Source organism: Pleurodeles waltl, chromosome 12 (assembly GCF_031143425.1).
Source record: "Pleurodeles waltl isolate 20211129_DDA chromosome 12, aPleWal1.hap1.20221129, whole genome shotgun sequence".
Lineage (NCBI taxonomy): Eukaryota > Metazoa > Chordata > Amphibia > Caudata > Salamandridae > Pleurodeles > Pleurodeles waltl.
The window spans coordinates 548474548-548499806 of NC_090451.1; the positions used below are offsets into that span (position 1 = coordinate 548474548).

The 25259-nt window shown below is 42.0% G+C and overlaps 1 protein-coding gene across 1 annotated transcript in view; it reads left to right on the forward strand.

The window, feature by feature from the left end:
* The window catches only part of LOC138268182 (anoctamin-10-like), a 309854-nt gene that overhangs the window by 186383 nt on the left and 98212 nt on the right, over positions 1-25259 (forward strand). The window contains exon 9 of the mRNA XM_069217604.1: positions 13075-13248. Within this exon, the coding sequence (XP_069073705.1) occupies positions 13075-13248 (174 nt within the window). The remainder of the gene's footprint in view (positions 1-13074; positions 13249-25259) is intronic.

Below are 25259 nucleotides of genomic sequence, written 5' to 3' on the forward strand. Positions count from 1 at the left end.
TTTGTGCCTCAGTGTAACTGACAGTATAAGGTTCTGTCATATTTCTCGGGTAAGGGGAGAGGGACAGGAGACACACCCACTTAAATAACAAGGCTATGGACTAGCTTTTGGACGATACATGGGCCACTTTATCTCATATTACAATACTGCCTACCAAGGAATGGTTTAGCAGCTTTCAGATGAAATTACTACAGTGCAAAAAGAACCTTGTAGATATTATTTGTTAAAGAGTATTTCTTCTTTTTAATGTTTTGATTGTTTACTATATGTATATTTCTCTTTCTTTAAAAAAAAACATATTTATGTAATGTTTATGTAATGGTTTGTTACCACACATGATTTCTATGTCCTATTTGTTTGTGTGTATATAGCCCATGAGAATGGGACAAAGAGACTCCCATTTTTATTAAAAAAGATTTAATGATGTTAAGAAATAAATAATTTCCCAGTGATTAATTTTTTGTTTTCACTTGGTAATCTTGGTTTTTATCCATCCCCACTGTATTTCCTTACTTCCAGTTTTTATTCATGGCCCTGATATAGTGGGGTTAAAGGATGTCCCCTACAGGTTATATACATGCTCAGAAAGGGGGCAATAGAGAGAGTTCCTTCTTCAGAGAAGGGCAAAGATTTTTACTCCTGATTCTTCCTGGTACGCAAGAACTGGGAAACTTGGCGTCCCATTCTAGATCTCAGGGGCCTAAACAAGTACCTCAAACGCCAAACCTTTCGCATGGTCACATTGCAAGATATTCTTCTCCGCATAAACCATAGAGATCATATGATGTCTCTTGATCTCCAGGATGCATACTTCCATATTCTAATTTCACTTGCCCACAGGAAGTATCTACGTTTTGTGGTAGCCAGCAACCATTTCCAATTCAAAGTCCTTCCATTCGGCTTGAAGTCCGCCCCCAGGATCTTTACAAAGTGTCTAGCTCCGGTGGCGGCTTTCCTAAGAAATAAGAAAATTTACATTTTTCCCTACTTAGATGATTGGCTCATCAAGGCACGGTCGTTTCAAGCAGCTCACGACTCAACAACAGCTGGCACAGCATTATTCGACAAGCTGGGTCTCACTCTGAATCACAACAAGTCAAACATCTTACCTACTAGGGTGACAACCTTCCTAGGTGCAAAGATCGACACCATAAGAGACAGAGCTTTCCTGTCAATAGAGAGACAAACAAAACTTGTTTCCTTGGCAGACAAAGTGCAAAGAAAAAAGTCTCTTTTTGTACGCACTTACAAGTCGCTTCTGGGGATGATATCTTCTTGCATACAGCTAGTCCCCTTTTGTCACCTAAGAATGCGTCCCCTGCAGGAAGCATTAGATCTACAGTGGATACAGAGAGACAACTCGTTGACAATCTGATCAGTGTAACTCCTCGGATGATCCAGGCTCTCCACTGGTGGAAAAGTCAGCGGAACCTCGGAGTAGGTCTTTCTTTCATTCCACGTCTGCCCCCATTGGTCATCACCATGGACCCTTCCCTAAAGGGATGGGGAGCACATCTTCAGGATCTTCAAATCAGTGGGAAGTGGAGCAGCTCCTTCCAAAAGTATCATATCAACTTTCTGGAGTTGAAAGTGATTTTCTTGGCGCTGCAGGCTTTCCTTCCAAGGATAGAGCACACAGCAGTTCTCATAAGGACAGACAATACTGCAGCCATGCATTATTTAAACAACAGGGGGGAACAAAATCTCTCCTTCTGTCTCGGGAATCGCAGACGATTTGGGATTGGGCCATTCGCAATGGCATAACTCTATGCGCAGAACATCTACCAGGAAGGCAGAACGAGACAACAGACACTCTCAGCAAACTGACGTCCTCCTGTCAAGAGTGGGAGTTGAATCAGGACGTGCTTGACTAGGTCTTCAGAAGGTGGGGGAAACCCAAACTAGATCTATTTGCAACCCCGCAGAACACCAAATGCCGCTATTACGCAAGTTGGGTTCATCATCTGGGCTCTTGTGGGAATGCGTTTTCGATGGCATGGTGCGGAATATTTGCCTATGCTTTTCCACCCATTCCTCTAATATCAAGAGTGTTTGCAAAGATCAAACAGGAACATTGCAGACTCATCCTAAAAGCTCAGTTTTGGCACGCCAACATTGGTTCTCGGAGGCGGATCACATTCCGCTGAAGGTGTCACCACAGCTCTTGACAAGGAACGAGGGCCAGATTCTACACCCAGACCTCATATAATTCAAGTTATCGGCCTGGTTCCTGAACACAATGAGTTCGCCCATTTAGACATTCGGCCTGAGTATCAGGATATTTTGGCAAAGGCCGGAGTGGAGGGTTCCAACAAATCATACTCGTTGAAATGGAAAAGGTTTTGCTTGTGGTGTCAAAAAGAGCACATTGATCCACTATTGGCACCGCTGAAGCCAATACTACCCTATCTCCTCCATCTGGCATCGACAGGCTTGGCACATGCATCCATAAGGGTGCACTTGGCGGCGATATCTCGCTACAGGTGTTCGCCTACGGCTCCATCTCTGATTAATTAAGCAGTTTCTGAAACGGCTATTTCGAGTTTTTCCTCCAGTAAGGCCTCCTCCACCATCCTGGCAACTCAATACTGTTCTTTCTCAACTTATGAAACACCCATTTGAACCAATACACAGAACAGATCTGAAGTATTTATCGTGGAAGGTGGCTCTGCTTCTAGCCCTTACTCCTTCCAGACGTGTCAGTGAGATCCAGGCGTTCACTGTTCAGGAGCCTTTCCTCCAGCCTTTCCTCCAGTTTAAACAAGATAAATTCATACTTCGCACAAACCCCAAGTTTGTACCAAAGGTGCCATCAGACTTTCATATTAACCAACCAGTGGTTCTAAAATCTTTCTTTCCGAATCCAACGTCTCCGGCGGAGAGAGCTCTCCATTCGAAGGACGTCAAAAGGAACCTTAAGTCTTACTTGGAGAGAACCAAGACTTTTAGGAAGTCTACTCAATTATTTGTCACATACAGTGCTCCTAGGAAAGGGTAGGCCCTTTCTAAACAAAGTATAGCCAGATGGATAGTAGCAGCTATAAACTTTTGCCACCAAGCAGCTGGAAAACCTTTACAATCCTCAGTGAGGGCGCATTCGACGAGGACTGTCTTGGCGTCCATGGCACTGTTTGCAGGTGTACCCCTGCAGGACATTTGCAGAGCAGCCACCTGGAAAAAAACTCACACCTTTACGAGACACTATTGTTTGGATGCCATTCCTAAGGGAGATGCAGCGGTTGGTCAGGCGGTCCTGCGACCTCTGTTCCAGTAACGGTGAGCTCACATTGCCTCCCTCCATCCATTTTTTTCTTCTTCGCACACTGCATGTTTTGAATTTGCTTTGCTAGTTTTACATGTTTCCTTATACCATAGGATATGAGTGTTGCATACCAGGTCCCTGCATGCTTCTGTACTCTTTCAATCAAAGTGATGGTGTCTAGGACCTCAGCTGTCAAATGGGGTGTATGTTGATTCAGCTTGCGGTAATCGACCGTCATTCTATAGCGCCTGTCAGGTCGACGAACAGGCCAGGCCATTCAGCAGGATTTTAAGCTATTACACCACCCTCAATTATTTGTTTTATAGTTTCACTTATTTCCTTATGGCTTCTTGGAAAGAATTGTGGCTTCAAGCGGCTTACTTTTTTTGCTGGGGACAACTTTACTGGGGGTATCTTCAGCTGACCCACCCTCCTAGCTGCAACTGAAATGTATCTCTTTGATCCAAACTGATAACAACCATCATCCAAATACAAAGCCATTTCTTTTAAAATGTCAATTCCCAGTATGTACTCCAGAAGCGGCACAATCAAAACAGTATATTCTCTTTTTGGTGTTCTTCCTATTTTCATTTGTACTGTAGTTTGCCTGGCGGGGGTCTGCGTTCCTCCCAGCCCTGTGATTGCGACTGCTGACCTGAAAACTTTTTAGGATTTACATCAATTAAAGAGGCCACCACTCCAGTATCAACTAATGCTCAGACTTTTTGCACAGTTTTGTGTTTCCATTGAATACCTAAATCAGCATGGGGTCTGTTATCTTTACGAGCCCAGTTTTGTTCGGGAGCTTGGCCAGTTTCCTAATCTGATTTAAACCTGTCAACTTTTGCCCAAGTCAGATCTGGATACATGCTTTCATATCTGTGAGTAGCCTCCCTTCCACCCCTGTTCTCAAACGTTAGCTACTCGCTGTCCAACTCATCCTCCTGTTTCTCTCGTTAAGAAACATTTTTCTCCCTCTTCTTGCCATCTTCCTGCACCTGTGGCTGGTTTTGAGTTGAACGTTTACTGTCTTGCTTGTTTACATTTCTGCTGCCTTCCTTACCATCCAAGCCCCTTGTGGGGTACATCTCCCACGAGCTTTTAATATCTGTCCCATCAATCTGCTCCTTGCTGACACCGTCCTTCAGTAATGCCTTGAACATATCCCTCCTAGATACTCTATTGTTATCTGTGTGACCCTCAGACCTCGAAGATCTCTCATGTTTTTCCCAGACACCTAATTCACCTAGCTCCATCACCGCCTCTAGCACATCTTTCAAAGACTGGCCTGTCTGATTAATTAGGAGAGTTATTATTACTTGTTTATAGGCTGGAGGAGCAAGGCGTATGATTTTGTTTCGTACTGACACAGAGAGTGTCCATCTAACAGATGGTATTATTCAGGAAAATAGCAGCTTTCATTCCCTCCTCTTTAATTCTCTGCGTTGCATCTCTTAAAGTGGTCAGTCTGATTCTGTAGGATACTTAGGTTGCACCTCTCAGATGCTAACTGCAGTAGGGTAATCTGTTGTTGACCCTGATAACTTCTAAACTGTTCTTGTATTATGGGGTCAGTACTAAGTGTACAAAACTTACAAGCATCTCCTATACCTAACATTACTCCTGATGTGATTACTGATGGTAACCCTGCAGAGGGTGGTCCTTTTCCTGAAATAGAATGACCTAAATAGTCTATTTCATTAGTTAACAATGTACACTTGTCAAAATGAATCGTCATACCCCTATCACTTAGGATTGACATCACCTTGTCCAACTTTGTATAGTGTTCCTCTTTTGTAGCTGTGTAGATCAAAATATCATCCTGAAAAGCAATGACATTCCCAACATCCTTAAATAAACAATGCATCAATTTTTGAAAAACAGAAGCAGCTGATGCCAAACCAAAAGGCATGCGTTTATATTGAAAAGCACCATCTGGAGTAATAAAAGTGGTAATGCAACGAGATTCAGGAGTTAACTCTACTTGATGGTATGCTGCCTTCACATCAATCTTTGAAAAAAAATTAGAACCCTCTAACTTTGTGAAAAGCTCTTGAATGCGTGGAAGTGGAAAACAATCCACCAAAATTTGCTTGTTCACAGATCTTAAATCAGCACACAAACGCAAATCTCCTGATTTTTTCCGCACCATAACAATTGGGGACACCCATTCTGCAGCATCAACAGGCTCAATAATATCCTCCTTACACATTCTGACTAACATCTCAGATAACTCCTTACTGATCGAAAGTGGAACATGCCTTAATTTGTGTTTGATAGGAACAGCATTTTTTTTAAGTTGAATGTGATGTGAAAATCCTGTCACCTTACCTAACTCTTTGCTAAAATTTTTTTACATTTGTCTAATAACAACTCCAACTTATCTGTACTTGTGTTCAAAACTTGGACAGACTGTATATTTTCAGACAGATACACTGGATTCTTGGCATTTGGATTGAGCACCATTCCCATTTTCTTTTGATGACGCCAACCAATAACATGTAACCCATCAATGGCAACATATACTTTTCCAATAATTGACCTGTTTAAAAATTTGATATCCGCTATGAAGAACCCAAGCATATCAATCTCTTTGCCCCCAAAACCATATACTTTGACATCATTTGGTTCTAACTTTTTGTTCACCCCAGTTTTCATTAAAAAACTGATCTGACAAGATAGTATATGGTGATCCCGAATCTGCCAAAACTTTCACATTCAATCCATCAATGACGATTTCACAATCAGGTGGAATATAGGGTTCTTTGTCAATTTCAGTGCAGTTAATACCCTTCCTGGTATTTTCTCCATCAGACTTATTTATGCATGAAACCTTTTCCTTAAGACTGAGAACGAAATGATCTTCCATCTCGTTATCAAACTTTGATTCCTCGAGCGTAGATATTCTTCTGTTGGCTACCGATCTGCAAACATTGCCAAAATGACCAATCTTCTTGCACTTGAAACATTCTTTGCCTTTGGCTGGGCAAAACTTGAATTGAGATGCATGTATTTTGGAACCACACTTATCACAAAATGTCTTACTGACATTGTATCCTGAACTTTGTTTGTTAATACTGACTTGTTTTCCTTTAGAAAATGTTCCTTTGTTACTAGCCTCATATTTCTCTGTATCATTTAAAGCTACAGCTGCAATTTCTTTGTTCATGTCATCCACATTAATGGCTTTGAAAGATTTTATTGTACATTCAACACTCTTAGCCGTGTCAATTGCTTCTCTCAAAGTGGGATTGCGTTGTCTAAGCAATTGTTCCTGAATCTTTTTATTCGAACAGAAAATAATTAACTGATCTCTAATATAAATATCCGCTGTTTCTCCAAATTCACAATCTGCAGCCAAAATTCGTAAAGCAGAAATATCTGAGTCAACTGACTCATTAAGTTGTTGATGACGTGTGAAAAACGTATACCTTTCCATAACAATGTGTGGTTCCTCTGAAAACCTTTTTTTAAACCTATCTACAGCTTCTGAAAAACAGTCATAATCTCTGGCGTCTGTGCCAGATGGTGGTAGAACTGGAGGTAAATGCTCAAAGATGTATTCAGCTTCCAAGCCAATTAAGTTGAGTAGTAACGCTTTTTTTCTGTGTGATTCAAATGAATCTCCATTAATTGCCAACATGTAGTTTTTAAAATGTCTGAACCATTTTTCCCATTTCATAGTAGCCTCATTAGCAGAGTTTAAAAATGGCGGAGGAGGATTACCACAAATGTTATTCATTATGACTGAATAGTCAAGGATAGAAAAAAAAAATGAGAGTTTTTCTTCTTGTTTTATTTTTTTAAACTGCAATAATGTGCCTTTAAATACACTTTGATATTGCAAAAATAAAAAATAAAAATAAAATTTAAAAAACCCTCTTCACCTAAGATGGCCGCCGATTAATGACGTTGTTCTCTTACTAATCTTCTATACAAACAAAGCTGTCTCTAAGATGGCTGCCAAACAACTGCCAATTCAGAGAAATAGTATGCGGTTCAGTCAATAAAAAGAAATGTTTTGCCTCCCCACTTCCAGTTCCTGAAAGTTTAGGATCTATCCTTCTAGAAATCCAACATCACCGGAATGCAGGAACACTCCTAAACCGTCTCCGTCTGCCATCTACAAAGTGCTGAAAATGGTTAAAATCGTCGAGTCTGTGGTGAGTGCTCCTTGTTTATAAATCGTCGCCAAAATGTAGTAAAGAATGATACCAAGAACAACGATGTCCTTGAGCAAGTAACCTTTATTGGAGCACTCACACACGCTCCTAACGAACAAAACGCTTCTGATCGTAAGCCGACAGAAAACGTTCCATTCACAAGATTCTAAAATCTGAATTCACTATTACAGGTGGCCACTAATATAATCCACACTAATGAGGTCACTATTACAACATTAATATTTGTGGTTTAAGATGATTTTCTGGAACATAAGTAATTCTTATTACAGAAATAATTTGAGGCCCCTTGTTTAACAGTTGTGGGACAGAAGCAGGGCTGGAATTCTCACCAGATGCACGAGGCACACAATTATAGGCTGTGGCTCTGACGGCATAATGTCCCACTCACGCTTCTTGAACCTCTTTCCGGTGGCAGTCATCGCCATCATCTTCATCATTTGTGTATCACTAACACCACTGCATACATTTGCTTGTAGTAGCGCAGAAAGAGTCAGATGAATCAGAAGAGTTTTAGTATTCATCGAAAGGCCAGTCGTTCCATACCTGAATGTTTGAAGTGACCAAAGATCTGCCTCCCGTTCTGATTCCATTGAATCGTGGTGTTTCAACAAGATATTTATAGCTAAATATCAGAGTTCCAATAGGCAAGTAGAATATTCAACCTTTTCTGCAGATATTCCAATGCTTTTCCCCATCTAGAGCATTATTTGTAATCATCTTAAAGCTAACTCTATCTCCATAATCCCGGAGTGATAAAATAAGATGTGGGTAGAGATGAGTGAGATGTGGGAGTTTCATAAAATCAACTGTCAGAATCATGTACAAGACTTGGAGTTTGAAGATGCTTCTCCATGTCACCGTCTGTAACCACATTTCAGTGGTCTATTTTGTGCCTTCTGTTCCTTTATTGATAGTGGCTTTATGTTCTACAGTAGTATGAAAAATAAAATACACAGTAAGAACTTTCTGTAGTAATTGCATGACAGCATAGCAGCATTAAGTATGGTTCCATAAACATTAGGGAGTCACGGGTGACTCCGAAGGATTTATCCTCGCATTTTTGGGAGAGGAAAGCTTTTGGAACCATTCTTCTTTATGATAGGCTATATTTGCGGATGGCAGCGGTACAGTTTTGATTCATTCATTGCTAGCCAGTTGTTATTCGTCCAAGCATGTACCTTTTCCAAAAAGCCTTGAATATAGATTTCATCATTTAAGAGCTATTAGTCGGCTTGAAGATATTCTGGGTGCCATTGGCATAATAGTACATTTTCAAGCAGAGAAGCAGAGCAACATATGAAGAGACCGGGCATATATGTGTTTGAGGGGACTTCAACTATTATCTCAAACACAAAAAATGTCTTTTTTGCAAAACAATTTTTTAAAATCCTGTAGTTGTTTTTACTGTCCTGAAAGGATTTACTCAAAGATGTCTGTGTGACTGAATCTGCTCATGGAGGCAAGGAGCTGATGTTGCAACGAAGGAATGCCCTGGGAAGAGGTGCACACACACAGTTTTTTCTACACATTTGTGGGTTTTCACCAACTCCTCTCCGCCCCTTCCCGTGCTGCGAAAGGTTAGAAATGTACCCTTGACAAGAATATATCCCTTTTCAGAGAAGTAGAGAAGTGTGGCACAATGGTTAGATCGGCAGACCCTGAAGCAGAGATCTGGCTCAAGACCAGGGTTCAAGTCCCGCTTCAGCAGGTCATGGGCTCAATTCCCTTGGACCAGATAATTCTCGCCTCAGTGCCTAATCTAATTAATGAGTCCAACTCTGGGCAATAGCTTGCTTAATCTCCACAACGGCCCCAACAGCGCTTGGATGCCTGTCTTCACCCTGGGGGTGCCCAGGAGTGGGCACCTCACAGGGAAAAGCCAGGAGGGGTTCCATAGTGGTATGAGTACAGAACTTTGAGACCCTAACGGGTGAGTAGTGCGCTATACAAGTGCAAAGTTTACAGTTTTTCAGAGTGGGAAGGGGAATTCAGCACTGCCAAAATTGGTGAAGGTCACGGAAAACGTGTTTCTCCAAGGGGAGAGCTACTCCCTCCTTAACTGTAAGCCATTAACTTTTTCACTCTGAGACATTGCAAAGACTCTGCTGCAGCAGTGTCATGTCGCTTCTCCACCCCCACGGCTGAGAGTACTGATCGGGGAAGAACTAAGAGCAGGTAGAGAGATGTCAATGTATCTAAAAGGCAGACGGGGTGTCCCTGTCGGTATTAGGAATCTGAGATGGTAACATCTGCTCGGGGGCGGTAATCAGTCACAGTTGTATTGAGAAGGATAAAGGCGTCTGCTTCTCTTATCTAAGGGGCAGGTTAGTAAATATCACACATTGTTTTACTTTAACCTATGCAGGAGACGGAACAGATAATTCCTTTATGTACCAGAAGCCCAATGAATCCGACTGTGAGTATTTGACTGGCTGTGTTTTTTGCTGTGCAATTAGAATATTGGCAAATTCTCTGTATAGACTTCCACTAACATTCAATTCTGGATAGAAATGGCTCTCGACGTCACAAAACGGTTTTCCTTCAGAATACAGTGTAGCAGCGCTTTCAACATGTTCACCTGGGTGAGTGCATATGAAGTACTCTTTTGGGAGTTAGGGGATTGTACCTTTTCCCCAGCGACTTCTAGGCACTTTATTTTATTTTTCACTGTATTACACTTGCTGGAGAAAAAAGAGTTGGGCTGTTAGCCATTCTAATGTCGACAGATGCATCTGAGGGCTGAAGAGGATGTCCTTTGTGTTTATGATGGTTAGTTGAAATCATTTACTTCTCATTCATTTATTGATACAGCCTTCTCAGTGCACCAGAGTGTCATATTCATTTGCTCCGCATTCAGTTGTGTATAAATTTCCAAGCCATGGACGTAGGAATGACAACAAAAAATAGAAGCAGCAGTGGCCATAGAGACATCGTATAAAAAGCAATAGCAGGGAGGTTTTGTGAAATTCCACATTGAAATTCCACAAGAAGGTTGCTAATTTTGCAACAAATCCACAATAAATTTAAGAGCGAACCAACCCATGTTATTTTTTTTCCAGGACCCAACGCTGATGAGATTATTATGCTCCATGGTATTAGAACCTACAGTCATCAGTAAACATCTTTCGAAAGTCAATGATGGTTAACCTGTTGTAAACAGTTAGAAGGGCCATGCACTGAATTTAAAAACGATGCAAGAAAATATGTGCCAGTGACCAGTGGTTGATTAAAAGGAATGAAAGTTATTAGTGGGATGTCAGAATGTACAATGAATATTACAAAACACACAGTAAATGCATCCACACTTACTGTAATATGACATTAGACCCATCCTCTAGCCTCAGTACAGATTGGATAGGTGGCAAGAGTCGGTACTTGACTAGGTAGAATGCTAGGAGGATGACATAGTGAGTTGAAATCTCGCTGCTGAGTAGTGCAGTGATATGTAGGTCAGCAAGTGAAGCGCAGAGGAAGTGGACTATGCCTCCATCTTTCAAAGTGGAAAACTGAATACCATAAAATTATGTATTCGTGCCAGTTGTTATTTATTGCTCTTGGAAATAGAACATTTATTGCGTAAATCGGTACAGAAAAACCTGCATTTTTCCTACTTTGATGATTTTGATCAGGCTTTACAGTACGCAGGGGCTACGGAGCCTTTAAACAGATCTTTCACTATCCATTCTTACAAAACTTTGAGTTATTATTTATATGTGTTGGTACTGTGGACACAGGTTATTAAGGACTGTTCATGAGTAGAGTCTATCAATATTTTGGTGAATGTGATTCGTAGACTAAGAACAGGAAATGATTTAATAACGGGGGGGGGATCATTTCTCAGTTATCTATCAACCAGAGAAAGGGGTTCAGATCCAAGTGTGCTACTGACTATTTCAGTGTGGGCTTACTTTTTAAAATAAAATTGGTTAGGGCTGCAATGATATGAGTTACTGGGCATCCAGGCTTCTGAATTATTTACTTGAGTGTGCCCTGTTGAATGGCATCTAACTAAGGGCCAGATTTACAAGAAAGTGGTGCATCACCTGTAATGTGCCACTTTTCTTGCATCCCCCTAACTACACAAGTTTGCGCTGTATTTACAATACGGCACACCATGGTGCACACTAGGATAATAGTGTCATAATTTATGACACTATTGTGGTACTTTGCAGGATTAGCACCATAAATTGCGGCGCTAATCCTGCAAAATAAAGAGAAGGCCCATTGAAAGTAATGGGCTCGTCATTTTAACGCCTGTTGTTGATTTCACTGCAACATTTTTACGGGCCACCCTAGGGAGAACAAATCCCTTTCATACATTGTGCCTGGCACAGGCATAATGTGGCGCAAGGGGGCGCAAAGTGGCGAATTGCAAGCATTGCGCCACTTTGTAAATATGGAAAAGGGGGTAAGGCCTTCTTAACGCTACATTAGTGTAAAAACAATTATGCTAGTGCGGCGCTAAGTGGTGCTAGGGCCTTGTAAATTTGTCCCTAGGGGCCGTATTTATACTCCGTTTGCGCCGAATTTGCGTCGTTTTTTTCGACGCAAATTCGACGCTAAACTAACGCAAACTAACGCCATATTTATACTATGGCGTTAGAGGCGAATAGCGCCAAAGTTCCCGGAATGTGCGTCATTTTTTAGCGTGAACCCCTTCCTTGCGTTAATGATATGCAAGGGAGGCGTTCCCGTCTAAAAAATGACTGGAGTGGGCGCATTTGCGCCGCTTTTTAACGCCTGGGTCAGGCATGGCGTTAAGGGACAAGTGGGCTCAAAATGAGCCCACAGTGCCCTCCCCTGCCCCCAGGGACCCCCCCTGCCACCCTTGCCCACCCCAGGAGGACACCCAAGGCTGGAGGGACCCACCCCAGGGACATTCAGGTAAGTTCAGGTAAGTATTTTTTTTTTTTTTTTTAATAATTTTTTTTGGCATAGGGGGGCCTGATTTGTGCCCCCCTACATGCCACTATGCCCAATGACCATGCCCAGGGGACAGAAGTCCCCTGGGCATGGCCATTGGGCAAGGGGGCATGACTCCTATCTTTACAATGATAGGAGTCATGTTGATGGGGGATGGGCGTCGAAAATAAATGGCGCAAGTCGGGTTAAGACGATTTTTTCGACGTAACCTGACTTGCCCCATTTTAAGACGCCCATACGCCATTTTCCCCCTACGCCGGCGCTGTCTGGTCTACGTGGTTTTTTCCCACGCAAACCAGGCAGCGCCGGTCTGATTGCGCCGTCTAACGCCATTCCATAAATACGGCGCCCGCATGGCGCTTCAGAATGGCGTTAGACGGCGCAAAACTTTTTGACGCTAAACTGCGTTAGCGCAGTTTAGCGTCAAAAAGTATAAATATGGGCCTAAGTGTCTTATTTAGTGTTTGGCAGACAGGATACTGCGACCTGCCAGCCATATTATAAGTGCATTATAGTATGTGTCACTTGTAATACAGTGGAAGAGATCTCTGACACATTTTGATGGAGTATCATGCCTGCCAAACTCTGACCAACGTAGTAAGTACTTATCTTAGAGCACATATACTGCAAAGTTGGGTTCAGTGACCTGTATAGATGCCCATAAACAAGGCCACTTGACACTCAACATTTTTATTTTTTCCACAGAGACTCGCCTCCCTGCTTATTGTTTCCCAAGTTACTAACCAGTTCAGCGAATGCATCCTGCCATACCTTCTGCATAGACTTAAGCTTCGCAAGAACAATTTGAAGCAGCGAGCTTCAGAGGAACAGCCACTAGTCGACGTGGTCTTCACTGAAGGAGAGCTCCCATCTTATGGGGTGAGTAAAGACAGTCTAAGGCTGAGTTTCTTTAAAGGTTATGGAACTCCGAGATGACTTTCAAAATCCTTATCCTGTTCTTCGGGGGGGTACTTCATCCCATATAATACATGTTCACATTGTCACCTTTCCCATAAACCACTTAAAACCTTGGTGCATAGCTATTTCATGTGAAAGAGAGGGCATGTTTGCAAACATGAAGTTTAAAAATAGAACCTCTTCTGCAAAATTAAACACACTAAAAATCTGTTAGAAATTTGACGCAAAAAAGATATTAGAAACAATTCAAGTCTGTTTTTCTTTAACTGCAGTGGAATTATTTAGGGGAAGCAAAAAAAAATAATCATGTTCTTTCTGCTAGTCACTTTAAGCTAGAAAAATAAAGCAAAAAAAAGGAAGAGCAGCAATTCATTTTTGTTGCTTTGAGCAGCTATATGTGTGTATGTGTGTGAGTGTGTGTGTGTTTGTGTGTGTAGTATGTCAGTATACTGACAACAGATGTCTCTGAAGTCTTGCTGTTCAAATATTGTAATAAAAATATTGCAGTAAAAATATCCATACCCAAAATTCGTGATGTTGAAGGCATTTAATAACACCATATCATAGCCTTGTTTTCCTGTTTTGATTGAAAGCAAGACCAAATATAAATATCTAAATAACAGTTTAGCTTAACAAGTACACAAACGAGGTCTTGGTTTTCCAATAATTTGTTGGATGATACTTAAGTGCAAGAACATTGCTTGTGGTCAGTGAGCTATGTTGGCATGGCTATTATGTGAGTTATGAACTGCTAGATACATCTGTTGAATTTCAGTGGTTTTAGGTTTATGTTGTCACCATTAAGTCAATGTAAATGTGGCTTTTTAAGTGAATTTCATTTGTTTTATTTTGAACAAACTTTAAGGTGTTAAAACCATCTCTAACAATACCTTTCCAAAAAAGTTTATTTGATTTGGGTTCAGTATGGAAAGTTGTGTGGATATCTGTCAAGTGGGTGGAAGGTAGTCAATAAAGTAACATTTCCTATTTTATCTTTCATCATTTACCTTTACGTGAAAAAAGAGATGAATAGATTTATACCAAACCTGAAAATAAAAAGATAACTTGACTGAAGGAAGTGCCTTGCTTCGTTTCATGCAGTTTGATAAGTAGTTTTAAGGAAATTAGTGTTTAATAAATATTCCTGGAGGGCTTCAAAGGTTTACATAGTTAGAGATATCTGGACTGTTAGTTTGCAGACGGTTTGTGAATCCAGGTTTGTGGGACATCTAGCACTAAATTTTCACAAGCTTTGGCAAAAGCAATAGGTTTCACCTATGTAAGATCCATTGGTTTTCTCAATGTATTTTAGACAAGAAGCATAGCCTAGAACTAAGAAAAACTGCACTATGACGTGGCCAGCATTGACCGCATTATATTGCTTTTTAATAAACCCATAATGTGCTGCTGTAGAATATGTTTAAAAAAGTGCGAGGGGCGAAGCAACACAAGAGAAGGGCACAAGGGAGGCAGCCTAAGGGAGGTGCTCAGGACGAGTGTGGGAGCAGCAACAACGGGAGGGGGAAAGCAACACCTGGTAGGATGGGGGTGGAGCAGCTAAAACAGAAAGCAGGAGGAAAGCTGTATGGGAAAAAGGAGTTGGAGTTGGAAAGAAGAAATAGTACCTGAATCACAGTGCAAGCAGCAGACGGTCACTAATTAGGTTGAATCAATCTGTACTTGTTCCATGCTGTACCAAAAAGAACAGAAGTGACTCTTGGCCTATGCTAGCCAATTAGGAATCAGCATAGAAGAGTGACAATGAAACCAACAAATAATAAGCAGTGAGCCGGCTCCAAGCTCTTTACTGTACACAATATGTCTCACAAGCGAGAACTCCCGCAGTACATGCGCTGTCACAGGCTTGACCTAAAAAATAACTTATCTGATTGTTCTTTTTTCCCCATTATACATTTTGGGTTCCCATAACTGTGGGCCCAAAGCCTCTGACTGACAAGCTGCAAAGATCTGCCAATATAGGGTAGTCGACTTGGTCCCAAGTCCTAAAAAAAAGTAAAGGAGCCAAAAGTGACCATCTGGCTCAGGTAAGGGCTGCAAACAAATCTCAAGGATTAAAACGTAACAAAAAAAGAGATTTGCCAAAGGGCTTGCAGATCATGAGATAGGGTTTCCAGACCCCTGTCTTGCATCAAGGTCTATGAACTCTGCCTCGGGTTCCACGAATACCAAACATGGGCGTGGGGATCCTTGTTCAAAATAGCACTAAGTTCACAAACCTGGTAATGGGTCTGGTAGCCACTTTCAGGTTCCAACTGAAGCCCACAAGTCTGCATAAGTTTGCAAACCTGCAGGTCTGTGAACAATTATAAATGTTAACTAGCAATCAAAAGAAATAGTCAGCCTTCACTTGGTTGTCCAAAGGTTGTAAGTGTGGGTTAGTCACCTGTGGTGCAATAAGTGCAGGGCCTGGGTGTAGGCCAGAGTCTGCGGCTACCCCCGTTACATATTGGGGCCTGACTGGACGTCAGACCCTCCGCCCGACAGTTTGATGTCCTACATGATCAAATAAATTCACTTGAAGGTTAAAGTGAACTTACTCTCCACTTTGGTTAGACCACCTTAACATTTGTTAATTTGTATGTCCTAAACTATATAACCAAAGAACCACAGTGTTTGTTGTGCCTTATTATCAAACATTTCACTGAAGAAATAATGTTACCGTGAAGTTATATTCAGCTTTCATTGTAACACCTTTGCATTATTCATGACCTTTTATTAACAATTTCACTTTAAAAACACAGTGAAAGTAGAGGTATGACTATGAATTAAAACCAAAAATACTCTACACATTTTATGGTTAGCCCCTAAATCCTTAACTGACAGAACAGCCATGCCAATCATAACACTCCATTGCCTATTACCTCACAGATATAAAAGTTGTAAGTAACCATACATAAAAGAATAACATCAATACATAACACTTATATGTAACACTATATTCACTGTTGTCTCATTGGTAGAAGTAATGCTAATATGATATGTTTTCAGACCTGTAACATAGTTTATATCTGTTGCGATTGCATCGGTCACATAAAGTGTGAGGTCATAAGCAGGGCATGTGGTGTGCAAGTTATGGTTTGCATGACTCTTATGAGAGTTACGGCTGCAAGTGTGCTATCAAAGGCATATTGGCAACAATTTTCAGCATGATTGAAGCCATAGAACCTCACAAGGAACAACATTGTTTTGAATGAACAATGAAAGTATGGTAGATGTCCCATCAGATTGGGGGAAAGAAAGAGCTAGAAAATACTCTTATCCCTGAAGTACATAGGTAGTCATTCTTGTCTCTTAACAATCTGACTGATAACCTCGGAACAGGACTCAGTCAGTGCAATTGGTTTTTCGTGGCATCCCCACATACCTAAGGAACTGTATTATTATGTGCTACATCTGCATAAGTTGAATTAATTGCTGTTGTTTGGGTCGGAACTTGAGGAGGGCTGGGTTGATGGGGAATGTAATTGGAGTCTGGTTGGATTTAAATATAGAGGGCAAATTCCGTGGGGTTCTGCGGCTCAGGTTAATGCAATATTTTGAGCCTTGAGGTTTAGGTATTTGGGCAAGGTCCAAGCAAATCTGTTGCTCTGGGCTTTGCTCTTGAAGAGCATTCTTTGAATCAATCAATCAATCAGATTTACAAAGTGCGGCTTATCACCCCAGGGGGTTATCCAGGTGCTGAAGTTTGTTGCTGCAAGCTGGTAGCTACTCCTTAAAGAGCCATGTTTTGAATTTTCTCCTGAAGTCGAAGAGAGAGTGCGTGGTCCGTATGTGGGAAGGGAGGTACTTCAAGATCTTGGTGACGAGGTAGGAAAAGGCACGTCCTCCGCTGTGTTACACTCTCGGGGCTTGGGCAAGGGTTGTTGATATGAGCTCCTTGGCAGACCGGTGGAAGGAGAGTCTGTGGTTGATGAAATTGGGTCTGATGTTGTGGAGAGCTTTGTATGCAATTGTGAGGACCTTGAATTTGCTCTTCAAAGCAAAGGGAGGGACAGGGAGATATTATAAGGTCCAGTGTACAGTCTCCCTACCTAACTTGAAAAACGATGGGGTACACTGTTCCTAAAAGACAAGAAAAGTAGGAACACAGGTCCTCGAGGCACTTCTAATCTTAGAAGCAAGAGCCCTCACACATCCAATGTATGTCATGCTTCGTATAGGGCTAGCTCCTCGTCAGACTGGCGCTGCAAAGTCTGACGGGCCCCATTAGGGGGCTCTTTGCCAGAGATTTTGAAACAAAGTGTGTGAGCCGGAGCAGCAGATAGGAACCCAGGAGCATGAAAGAGGCAGCCTCAGGTGAGTGGGACTCGCAGCCCGCAGCTGCAGAAATCTTGCTGTGTTTTTTGAGGCCCAGGAAAAGCACAAGCATCATAGTTATCATAGTTTTTGGGTGCACAGCCAACTGGGATACCACAGTCGTAACACCTACGGGCATTGATAGATGAGTCTGTCCTGCTTGAAGCAATATTGATATGTTTAGTTGTACCACCAGTGTACTCCTCCCTAATTGGTACTTGATCTACTTGCTTTAGAGAAGCTCGCATTGCTTTTGCCTTTTTGCTGAATTTGGAAAGTTCTGGCATTGCTGACTTAAATATATAGTGGTCGTGCTGAAAAGTAGTGGTACTCTTTCGTCACAAATGGATCATTTTCTACGGGGGGTCTGGCTTAGTCACTTTGCAGCCAGGCTGAGCGAAGCACTTTAAAATTTGCATCATAATTATTCAAATTCTGCTGAGACGTCCCTGTCCTATTACATAAAAATTACGCCACCTCTGTTGAGAGCTCTTGTACTTTCACTTTATAAGTGTAGTAACCATACTAAAAGTCCAGGTTATAGCCCATTGAAGGCATAGGCACACTGACCCATTTAAATCATAGCTGCCCGACATCTAATGGAAAAAGTCTCACTAATACTGGAGTGTATTAGTCTTGTAAATAGATGGAAGTACCTTAAATTATAGCAGCATAGCTTTTTTAACTTCTGGAGCAGATATAAGATACACCAAAAGTGTGTAAATCTATGTCGTCTTTCCAGGGGGACAGCAATAATTTTCATGAGACATTTATAACATTACTTAGAAAGCTTTTGAATGTAAGAGACACACTTAAGACCATTGCATTTTTCCCTTAAATTAGACAGTACCAGTAGGTTTTATCAGGGTTGTTGAATTTGCAGAGCAACCAAGTAGTCCATTTTGAGCACAGCTTCTAAACTCTAAGGGCCTGATTTTCAAGGCCCTTACATCATATTTACAAAGTTGAACAATGCCGGCTTTGCTCCACTTTGTAATCCCTTGCCCCACATTATACCTGCGCCAGGTATAATGTATGCAAGGGGGGTCATTCCCACACAGGGAGGCCACAAAAATTGGTGCAGTGAAAACTACTAGATTTCATTGCAACATTTTTCCATCATTTATAGTGCCTGTTCAGGGCGGGTGTTAAAGTGACGGGCCCATAGTAACCTATAGGCCTCCCTAGTGCTTTGCTGCACTAGCACCTTAATTTATGGTGCTAATCCAGCAAAGCGCCACATTAGCGACATAAATTATGACACTGTTGTGAAAACGAGTACCATGGTGTGTTGTATTGTAAATATGGTGCGACCGTGGTGTAGTTAGGTGGGGTACGGGTGGGGCAAGAAAAGTGGCGCATCAGGACCAACGCACCACTTTCGTGTAGATCTGGCCCTCAATTGGGCAGAAACAGCACTTCCCAGGGGTGACAATGTTCTTTTAATTGCACAGCACCTCTACTGTAGACTTCCTTGTGTGGCAGTAGTACATGTGCATAATTGGTTAAAATGATACATTGATGTTTGGAGACTGGGCATGTAGTTACTCAAAATGAAAAGATGCTATAGCAGCACAAAAATATGTTTTTCACTCATGAAAATAATAAGCCTTTGGGGAGTCAAGTAATAAGCTGATGTTAGCAGACAACATTATTATTGCATTTCCAGGTGTATACTTAAAGCTGCTTCTAGAGTGATCATCATCACATTTCTCTGAATCCCTAATCTGTTACCTGTCTGAGCCCTCTCTGCTGTTCAGACTTGTAAGGTCTTTGTAACATGAGCAACACCACTGCTGTATTAGACTGTAATGTAAGCTTGGGCTATATGCTGCCTCGGATTGTGTGTATTTTTTAAATTTTCTGCCCCTTCAATGAGATTCACAGTCATAACACAATTGAGAACCTACTTTAAAGTGGTAGTATAGAATAAGGAAAGAAAATAAAGGCCCATATCTATACTTTTTGATGCAAATCAGCGCTTGGGCAGATTTGTGTCAATACGTTTACCGCCGGCTAACGCCATTCCAACACGCGAGCAGGGCACCTTATTTATGGAATGACATTAGCCGGTGCTGCAGCCTGGTTAGCGTTAAAAGACTCTAACCGGGCAGCGGAGGCAAAGGGAAGACTGGGGGGTGCGCGCCAAAGAATGGTGCAAGTCAGGTTAGAGTCAAAAATATTGGCTCTAACCGGACTTGCCCCATTTTTTGACGCACAACCCCCATGGAAATGACCCCTGTCTTAGCAAAGACAGGAATCATGCCCCCCTGCCCAATGGCCATGCCCAGGGGACTTCTGTCGCCTGGACATGGCCATTGGGCACAGTGGCATATAAGGAGGCCCAAGTTAGGCCCCCCATCCCACTTTAAAAAAAAATAATATATATATATATATATATACTTACCTGCTCTCACCATGGATGGGTCCCCCTATCCATGGGTGTCCTCCAGGAGGGGGCGTAGGTGGCATGGGGTGTCCCTGGGTGCAGGGAAGGGCACCTGTGGACTGCTTCCATGGTCTCCCACCATGGAAATGAGCCCCCAGGCCCCTTAACGCCTGCTCTGACCCAGGCGTTAACAAACGGGGCAAATCCGGCTGGGCGCCATGTTTTAAGGCCCGCCTCTTCCTGTGCGTCATTTTGACGCCAGAGGATAAATAAGGCGCACATGAATTTGAGTAATTTTTTCCACGGGAACGCCTACCTTGCATGTCATTAGCACAAGGTAGGTTTTCCGGTACAAAAATGACTCAAACTCCATAAATTTGGCGTAGACAGGTCTAGCGCCAAAGTATAAATATGAAGTTACGTTTGCGGCAAATTTGCGTAAAAAAAAATGATGTCAATCCGGCCCAAACAGAGTATAAATATGGGCCAAAGTGTTAAATAATACTTTGATAATTGAAAGTCCACAATTTTCTGAACTACCTGTGCCACCCATGGCTTGTTTCACATTTGCTTAGGGATATTGTGTTAATAAATGCACCACTTTAGTGCAGTTTTCTCAAAATTATCTCAAGGCATGTTACTCCATAAGAGTTCTGGAATATTTAATGAGCCCACAAGAGACAGCGTTTTTTACCAAATTCGTGAGAAAAAGGTAGTAAAATGCAACATTCGTTTCCCACATTTTTCAAACTTTTTGTAGGGAAAAATCCACTGCATAAATTCAAGGGCAGATGCTGTGACCCCAGCTTTCAAAGATCACCCGTCGCTGCAGGTAAAATCCAGATTCTTGTCATTGATTGCAGTTGTACAAATATAATTTAAGAGGCAATCAGAAACCTTAGGGGAATGGGCTGCATTTTAACCATATGTGTTTTGACTCTGGATCAGAGCAGTCTTATGACCGCTATCTGTTCAGAGTGTTTAATGTAGTAAAGTGGTCATCCTTATATAGCAGCTTGCTTCATGCAATCCAATAAGATAGTGATCTACTGAGTAGAAGCTAGGGGAGTGATCAAGGAGAACTACTGCCTCTTGGCCCTCTCAGTCCAAGAAATGCCCCTGATAATAAAAGTAATAAGCAATATCTGTTTCTGTTAGAATGGAGCTTTCTGTTGGTGAAAGGCACTGATGACATTTCTCGGAGAAAATAGTTTTCCTGCCTTCTTTAAAATTTGAGGTGCGAGTTGGATTTGTAAAGATCTGGGTGCATTATATTTTTAAGCAAGGTTTGGTCTAGAAAGCTTATTAAGTTCTAAATAAAAATGGCAATGGTATTTTTTGGGATGAACAATACTTTATCAGTTGTAATCATGGGTACCTTGAAGAGCATGTATCAAGCCTCACATCTGTTTTATCAGCAGAAATACTAGGGAAGATCAATACAAAACTCATGGGAGCTCAGTATCGGTAGAGACAACCCTGAGCTGGAGGACCTCATTCACATGGAAATTTCCTTCACCTTATTAGATACTTCTAATAATCACTATTTATAGTATAGGTTTTCAGTTTTAACAATCAGTTGCTTATACTGTCTTAGCAAATAAGGATTGTTGGACCTGGCTCTTTTTGCAGGGTCATCCCCAAACGTTTTGCCTCCTTCCTCCTAGTTTTTCCGACCTGTTTCTGTTGGCTTTAGAACTTTGGGCACTTTACCAATGCTAAACTGTTCTAAAGTGCACATGCTCTCTGTCTAAACTGTATTGGTAAATGGCTTTTCCATGACTGGCATATTTGATGTACTAGTAAGTCTCTAGTAAAGTGCACTAGATGTGCCTAGGGCCTGTAAATCCAATGCTGCTAGTGGGCCTGCAGCACTGATTGTGCCACCCAAATGAGTAGCTCTTTAAACATGCCCCAGACCTGCCACTGCAGTGTCTGTGGGTACAGTTTTTAACTGCCAATTCGACCTGGCAAGTGTACCCACTTGCCAGGCCCAAACATTCCATTTTACTACATGTATGTCACCCCTAAGGAAGGCCCAAGGTAGCCCCATGGGCAGGGTGCAGTGTATCTGAAAGGTAAGACATGTACTGGTGTGTTGTACATGTCGTTATAGTGAAATACTGCCAGATTCGTTTTTCACTATTGCAAGGTCTATCTCTCTGCTGGAGGACCCCCTGCATACAGGTAAGTGGGTGCTCTGACAGGGGAGTGGGGGGAGGGTGTTTGTGTGGGTGTGTGTGTGTGTGTATGTTTGTATGTGCGTGTATGCAGGTGTGGGTTGCGTGTTGGATGCGAATGCATTTTTGAAGGTGTGAGTGTGTATGTTATGTTTTGTGAATGTGTGTGTGCGTGCATGATTGAAAGTGTGTGCAGGTGTGTGTGAGTGGAAGTATGCATGCGTGGGTGTTTGTTGGAATGTGTGTGTGTATGTGTGTGTGTGTGAAGGGGGGCATGAATGTAGGGGGGTGGTGGGGCATTGGAGAGGCAGGGGGTGTTTGGTAACTGGAGAGGGAGGGGGCGGGTTGGCGATCCCTATCAGTGATTGGGAAGGAATTCCCTGTCACCGATAGTGCCTACCGCCATGGTTTTCGTGGCGATAAGGAAGCCACGAAAACCATGGAGGTAGGCGGGGTCATAATCCCGCAGGTGGAACAGTGACGGCTGCCAGGCTGGAGATAGATATCTCCAGCCTGGCGGCTGTCACCGTCATGGCGGTCGGAGTGGTACATTGGCGGGTTGGCTTTAGCTAACCCACCAATGTCATAATATGGCGATATGTACAGCCAGCCTGTTAGTGGTACTTACCACCATATTTCCACCGACCGCCAGGGTCATAATGACCCCCTTAATCCTTCAAAATTCATATCTCTTCTTGTGTATGTTGGATGTTTGTTGTTTTGGTCTTGTCTGATTTAGATAAATATTGGCTATTTTTTTAAACTGGTGTGGAGCCCTTTTGTGGTGTTTTCACTTGGTTACTGTGTGTGTTTGTACAAAATCTTTACACGTTGTCTCTGAGATAAGCACAACTGCTTGTGCAAAGCTACAAAGGAGTTGAGCAGGGGTTATCTGAGCTGTGTATCTCCTTTACCTTGAGTAGAGTGAGGGTCCCTACTTGGACGGCGTGCAAACTGACTGCCAGCTAGAGACCCCATTTCTAACGAGGATGCTGTCAATGTTTCTTGTGAAAAGAGTTCAGGCAAACCTGTTGTATCAGCCTTCTTAATTTGGGCCGGGAGTCAAATGGTTCTTGAGAGACCCACTTCTTAGATGGCCAGCTGTCAAGTCTAACGTACCTCATACTTAACAGAGCTAATTTGTTTATCGACATGACTAGTAAATAATTGTAGGCAGACTATGTTTACTCTAGATCATTGCAGACTAAAGTTAAGGCTCTTTTTGCTCAGGTAACATACGGGTTGTTGCACATTTTCGCTTGTGAGAAGTATGCACTTGTTAATGGACTCTGAATTGTAAGGGATTGTAATGGAATTTATTTGCAGAATTATTAAAGCATTTAAGCGGTTTCTAAAGAAAACAAAAGTGATGAGATCCAGATACCATCTGGGGTACGACTTTTATAGTGTATGGGTCCGTCAGTCAAGAGGCTAGCAAGGAATGTGTACAAACCAGAACTACTGCTCGCATCATTGTCTCCCCAAAATTGGAATGGCCAGTAAAGCATTGATATTGTGCTGATACACAAGGTGCTAGGGGAAAAAGGAACAAAACCAGGAAAGAGGGGAAATTAGTTGGTGTCTGTAGGAAGTCTCAAGGACAACTCCAAATGCTGGGAGTCATTTTACTCATGCAGAATGATAGAAATTCAGCAGTTATAGTTATACTTAGGTTAAGAAACTATAACTCGGTGCCCAAAATTACTTTCAGGCACGTGTTATAGTTTCTTCAGGTAAATATAGCTAGAAGTATAACTGTAACTGCTGCATTGCTATGGTTTTGTATGAGTAAAACATGAACCTAAATATAATGTCCCTGTAAACATTGCTTTTTCGGTGAATTTCTATGGGTATTTAACGCACACGTTAACATTTGTGTCAGGTTGTGGCAAGCCTGTGAAGTCCTTGCTTTTACTCAGACCTGCAGACCTTGCTGGTGTAGTGTCCTTTCCTCAGACCCACCCCCATGAGGGTACTTCGCAGGTATCTGTACAAAAGGGGGTTAGAAGTATCCAAACCTCACTTATGAGCTCAACAAAGGTGAAACACTGCTGCAGTTGCTTGTGTTCCTGCACAGATGGAACGTGGCCTAGCTTTCCAGTTTCAGCCTGTAAGGGCATTGACAAGAAAGCACTCACTGGCATGGAGTATTAGCCTTAGTAATTATCAGTACTTTAAAATGATTCAGTAATTTCCATCAAGCACTTCATGCTTTTATAGCGGTGACAAATGAAGGATATTGTGAGAATCTGTGACTATACCCTGTCCTGCTCTCTTTATTTTCTTTTTTTAAGTTCTACTAGGGCAGCTGTTCTTAGTTGTTTGACCTCTCTGGTATCCCACTGATTCATTATTGGAAGCCTGAGACCCCCTGCCTTAGCAATTTATATGATTTGAACCACAAAACAGTGCACAAACAATACAGAAACATTTATACACCAAACAAATGCTCACATACTGAAATATTCAATCAAATCTAAAAATAAAGTGGTCAAATTATCAGTTTTGCTTCTTTAATTGTATATACTTTATACATTTGAATGTATTAGTTGTAATATTATTTCATTTTGTTAAACAGTCTCGGGCCCCTAAGTAGGCCTTGCTGACCCCCAGCGGTCCTCAGACCGCAGTAAGAACCAATGCACTATGATTACTTCTTGGACTACTGTCTGCTGTAGTCAAACAAGACAGTAACCAAGCTTACCTCCAACTCGTTTTCAGGGCGCAGCCTACCGGACAGCGCAGCGGTCTAATTTGCTAAAGACATCTCGTGGACTTTCAGAAAGCTGACTTCGGGATGCATTTCCCCTGTTGATTACCATTGGCTTTGTGGTTTAAAACTCACATTTATTTTCTGGCTTTCTATTTGCTCACTTTATTTGCTTTAGGCTGTCCAGCATCAGGTTGTCCCTCCCGTTGCTTAAACCATGTTTACTGTAACCTTCCACGAACTCCCTTTCTCTAAACAGGCCTTTAATTCTTCTAATTTTCTCACATTTGCTGTGCATTCAAAGGAAGAGGTCAAATATCAGACGCTGTCTTCGAGAGCGCTTGTTTACCTTTCATCTCTGACTTCAAAGTGAGAG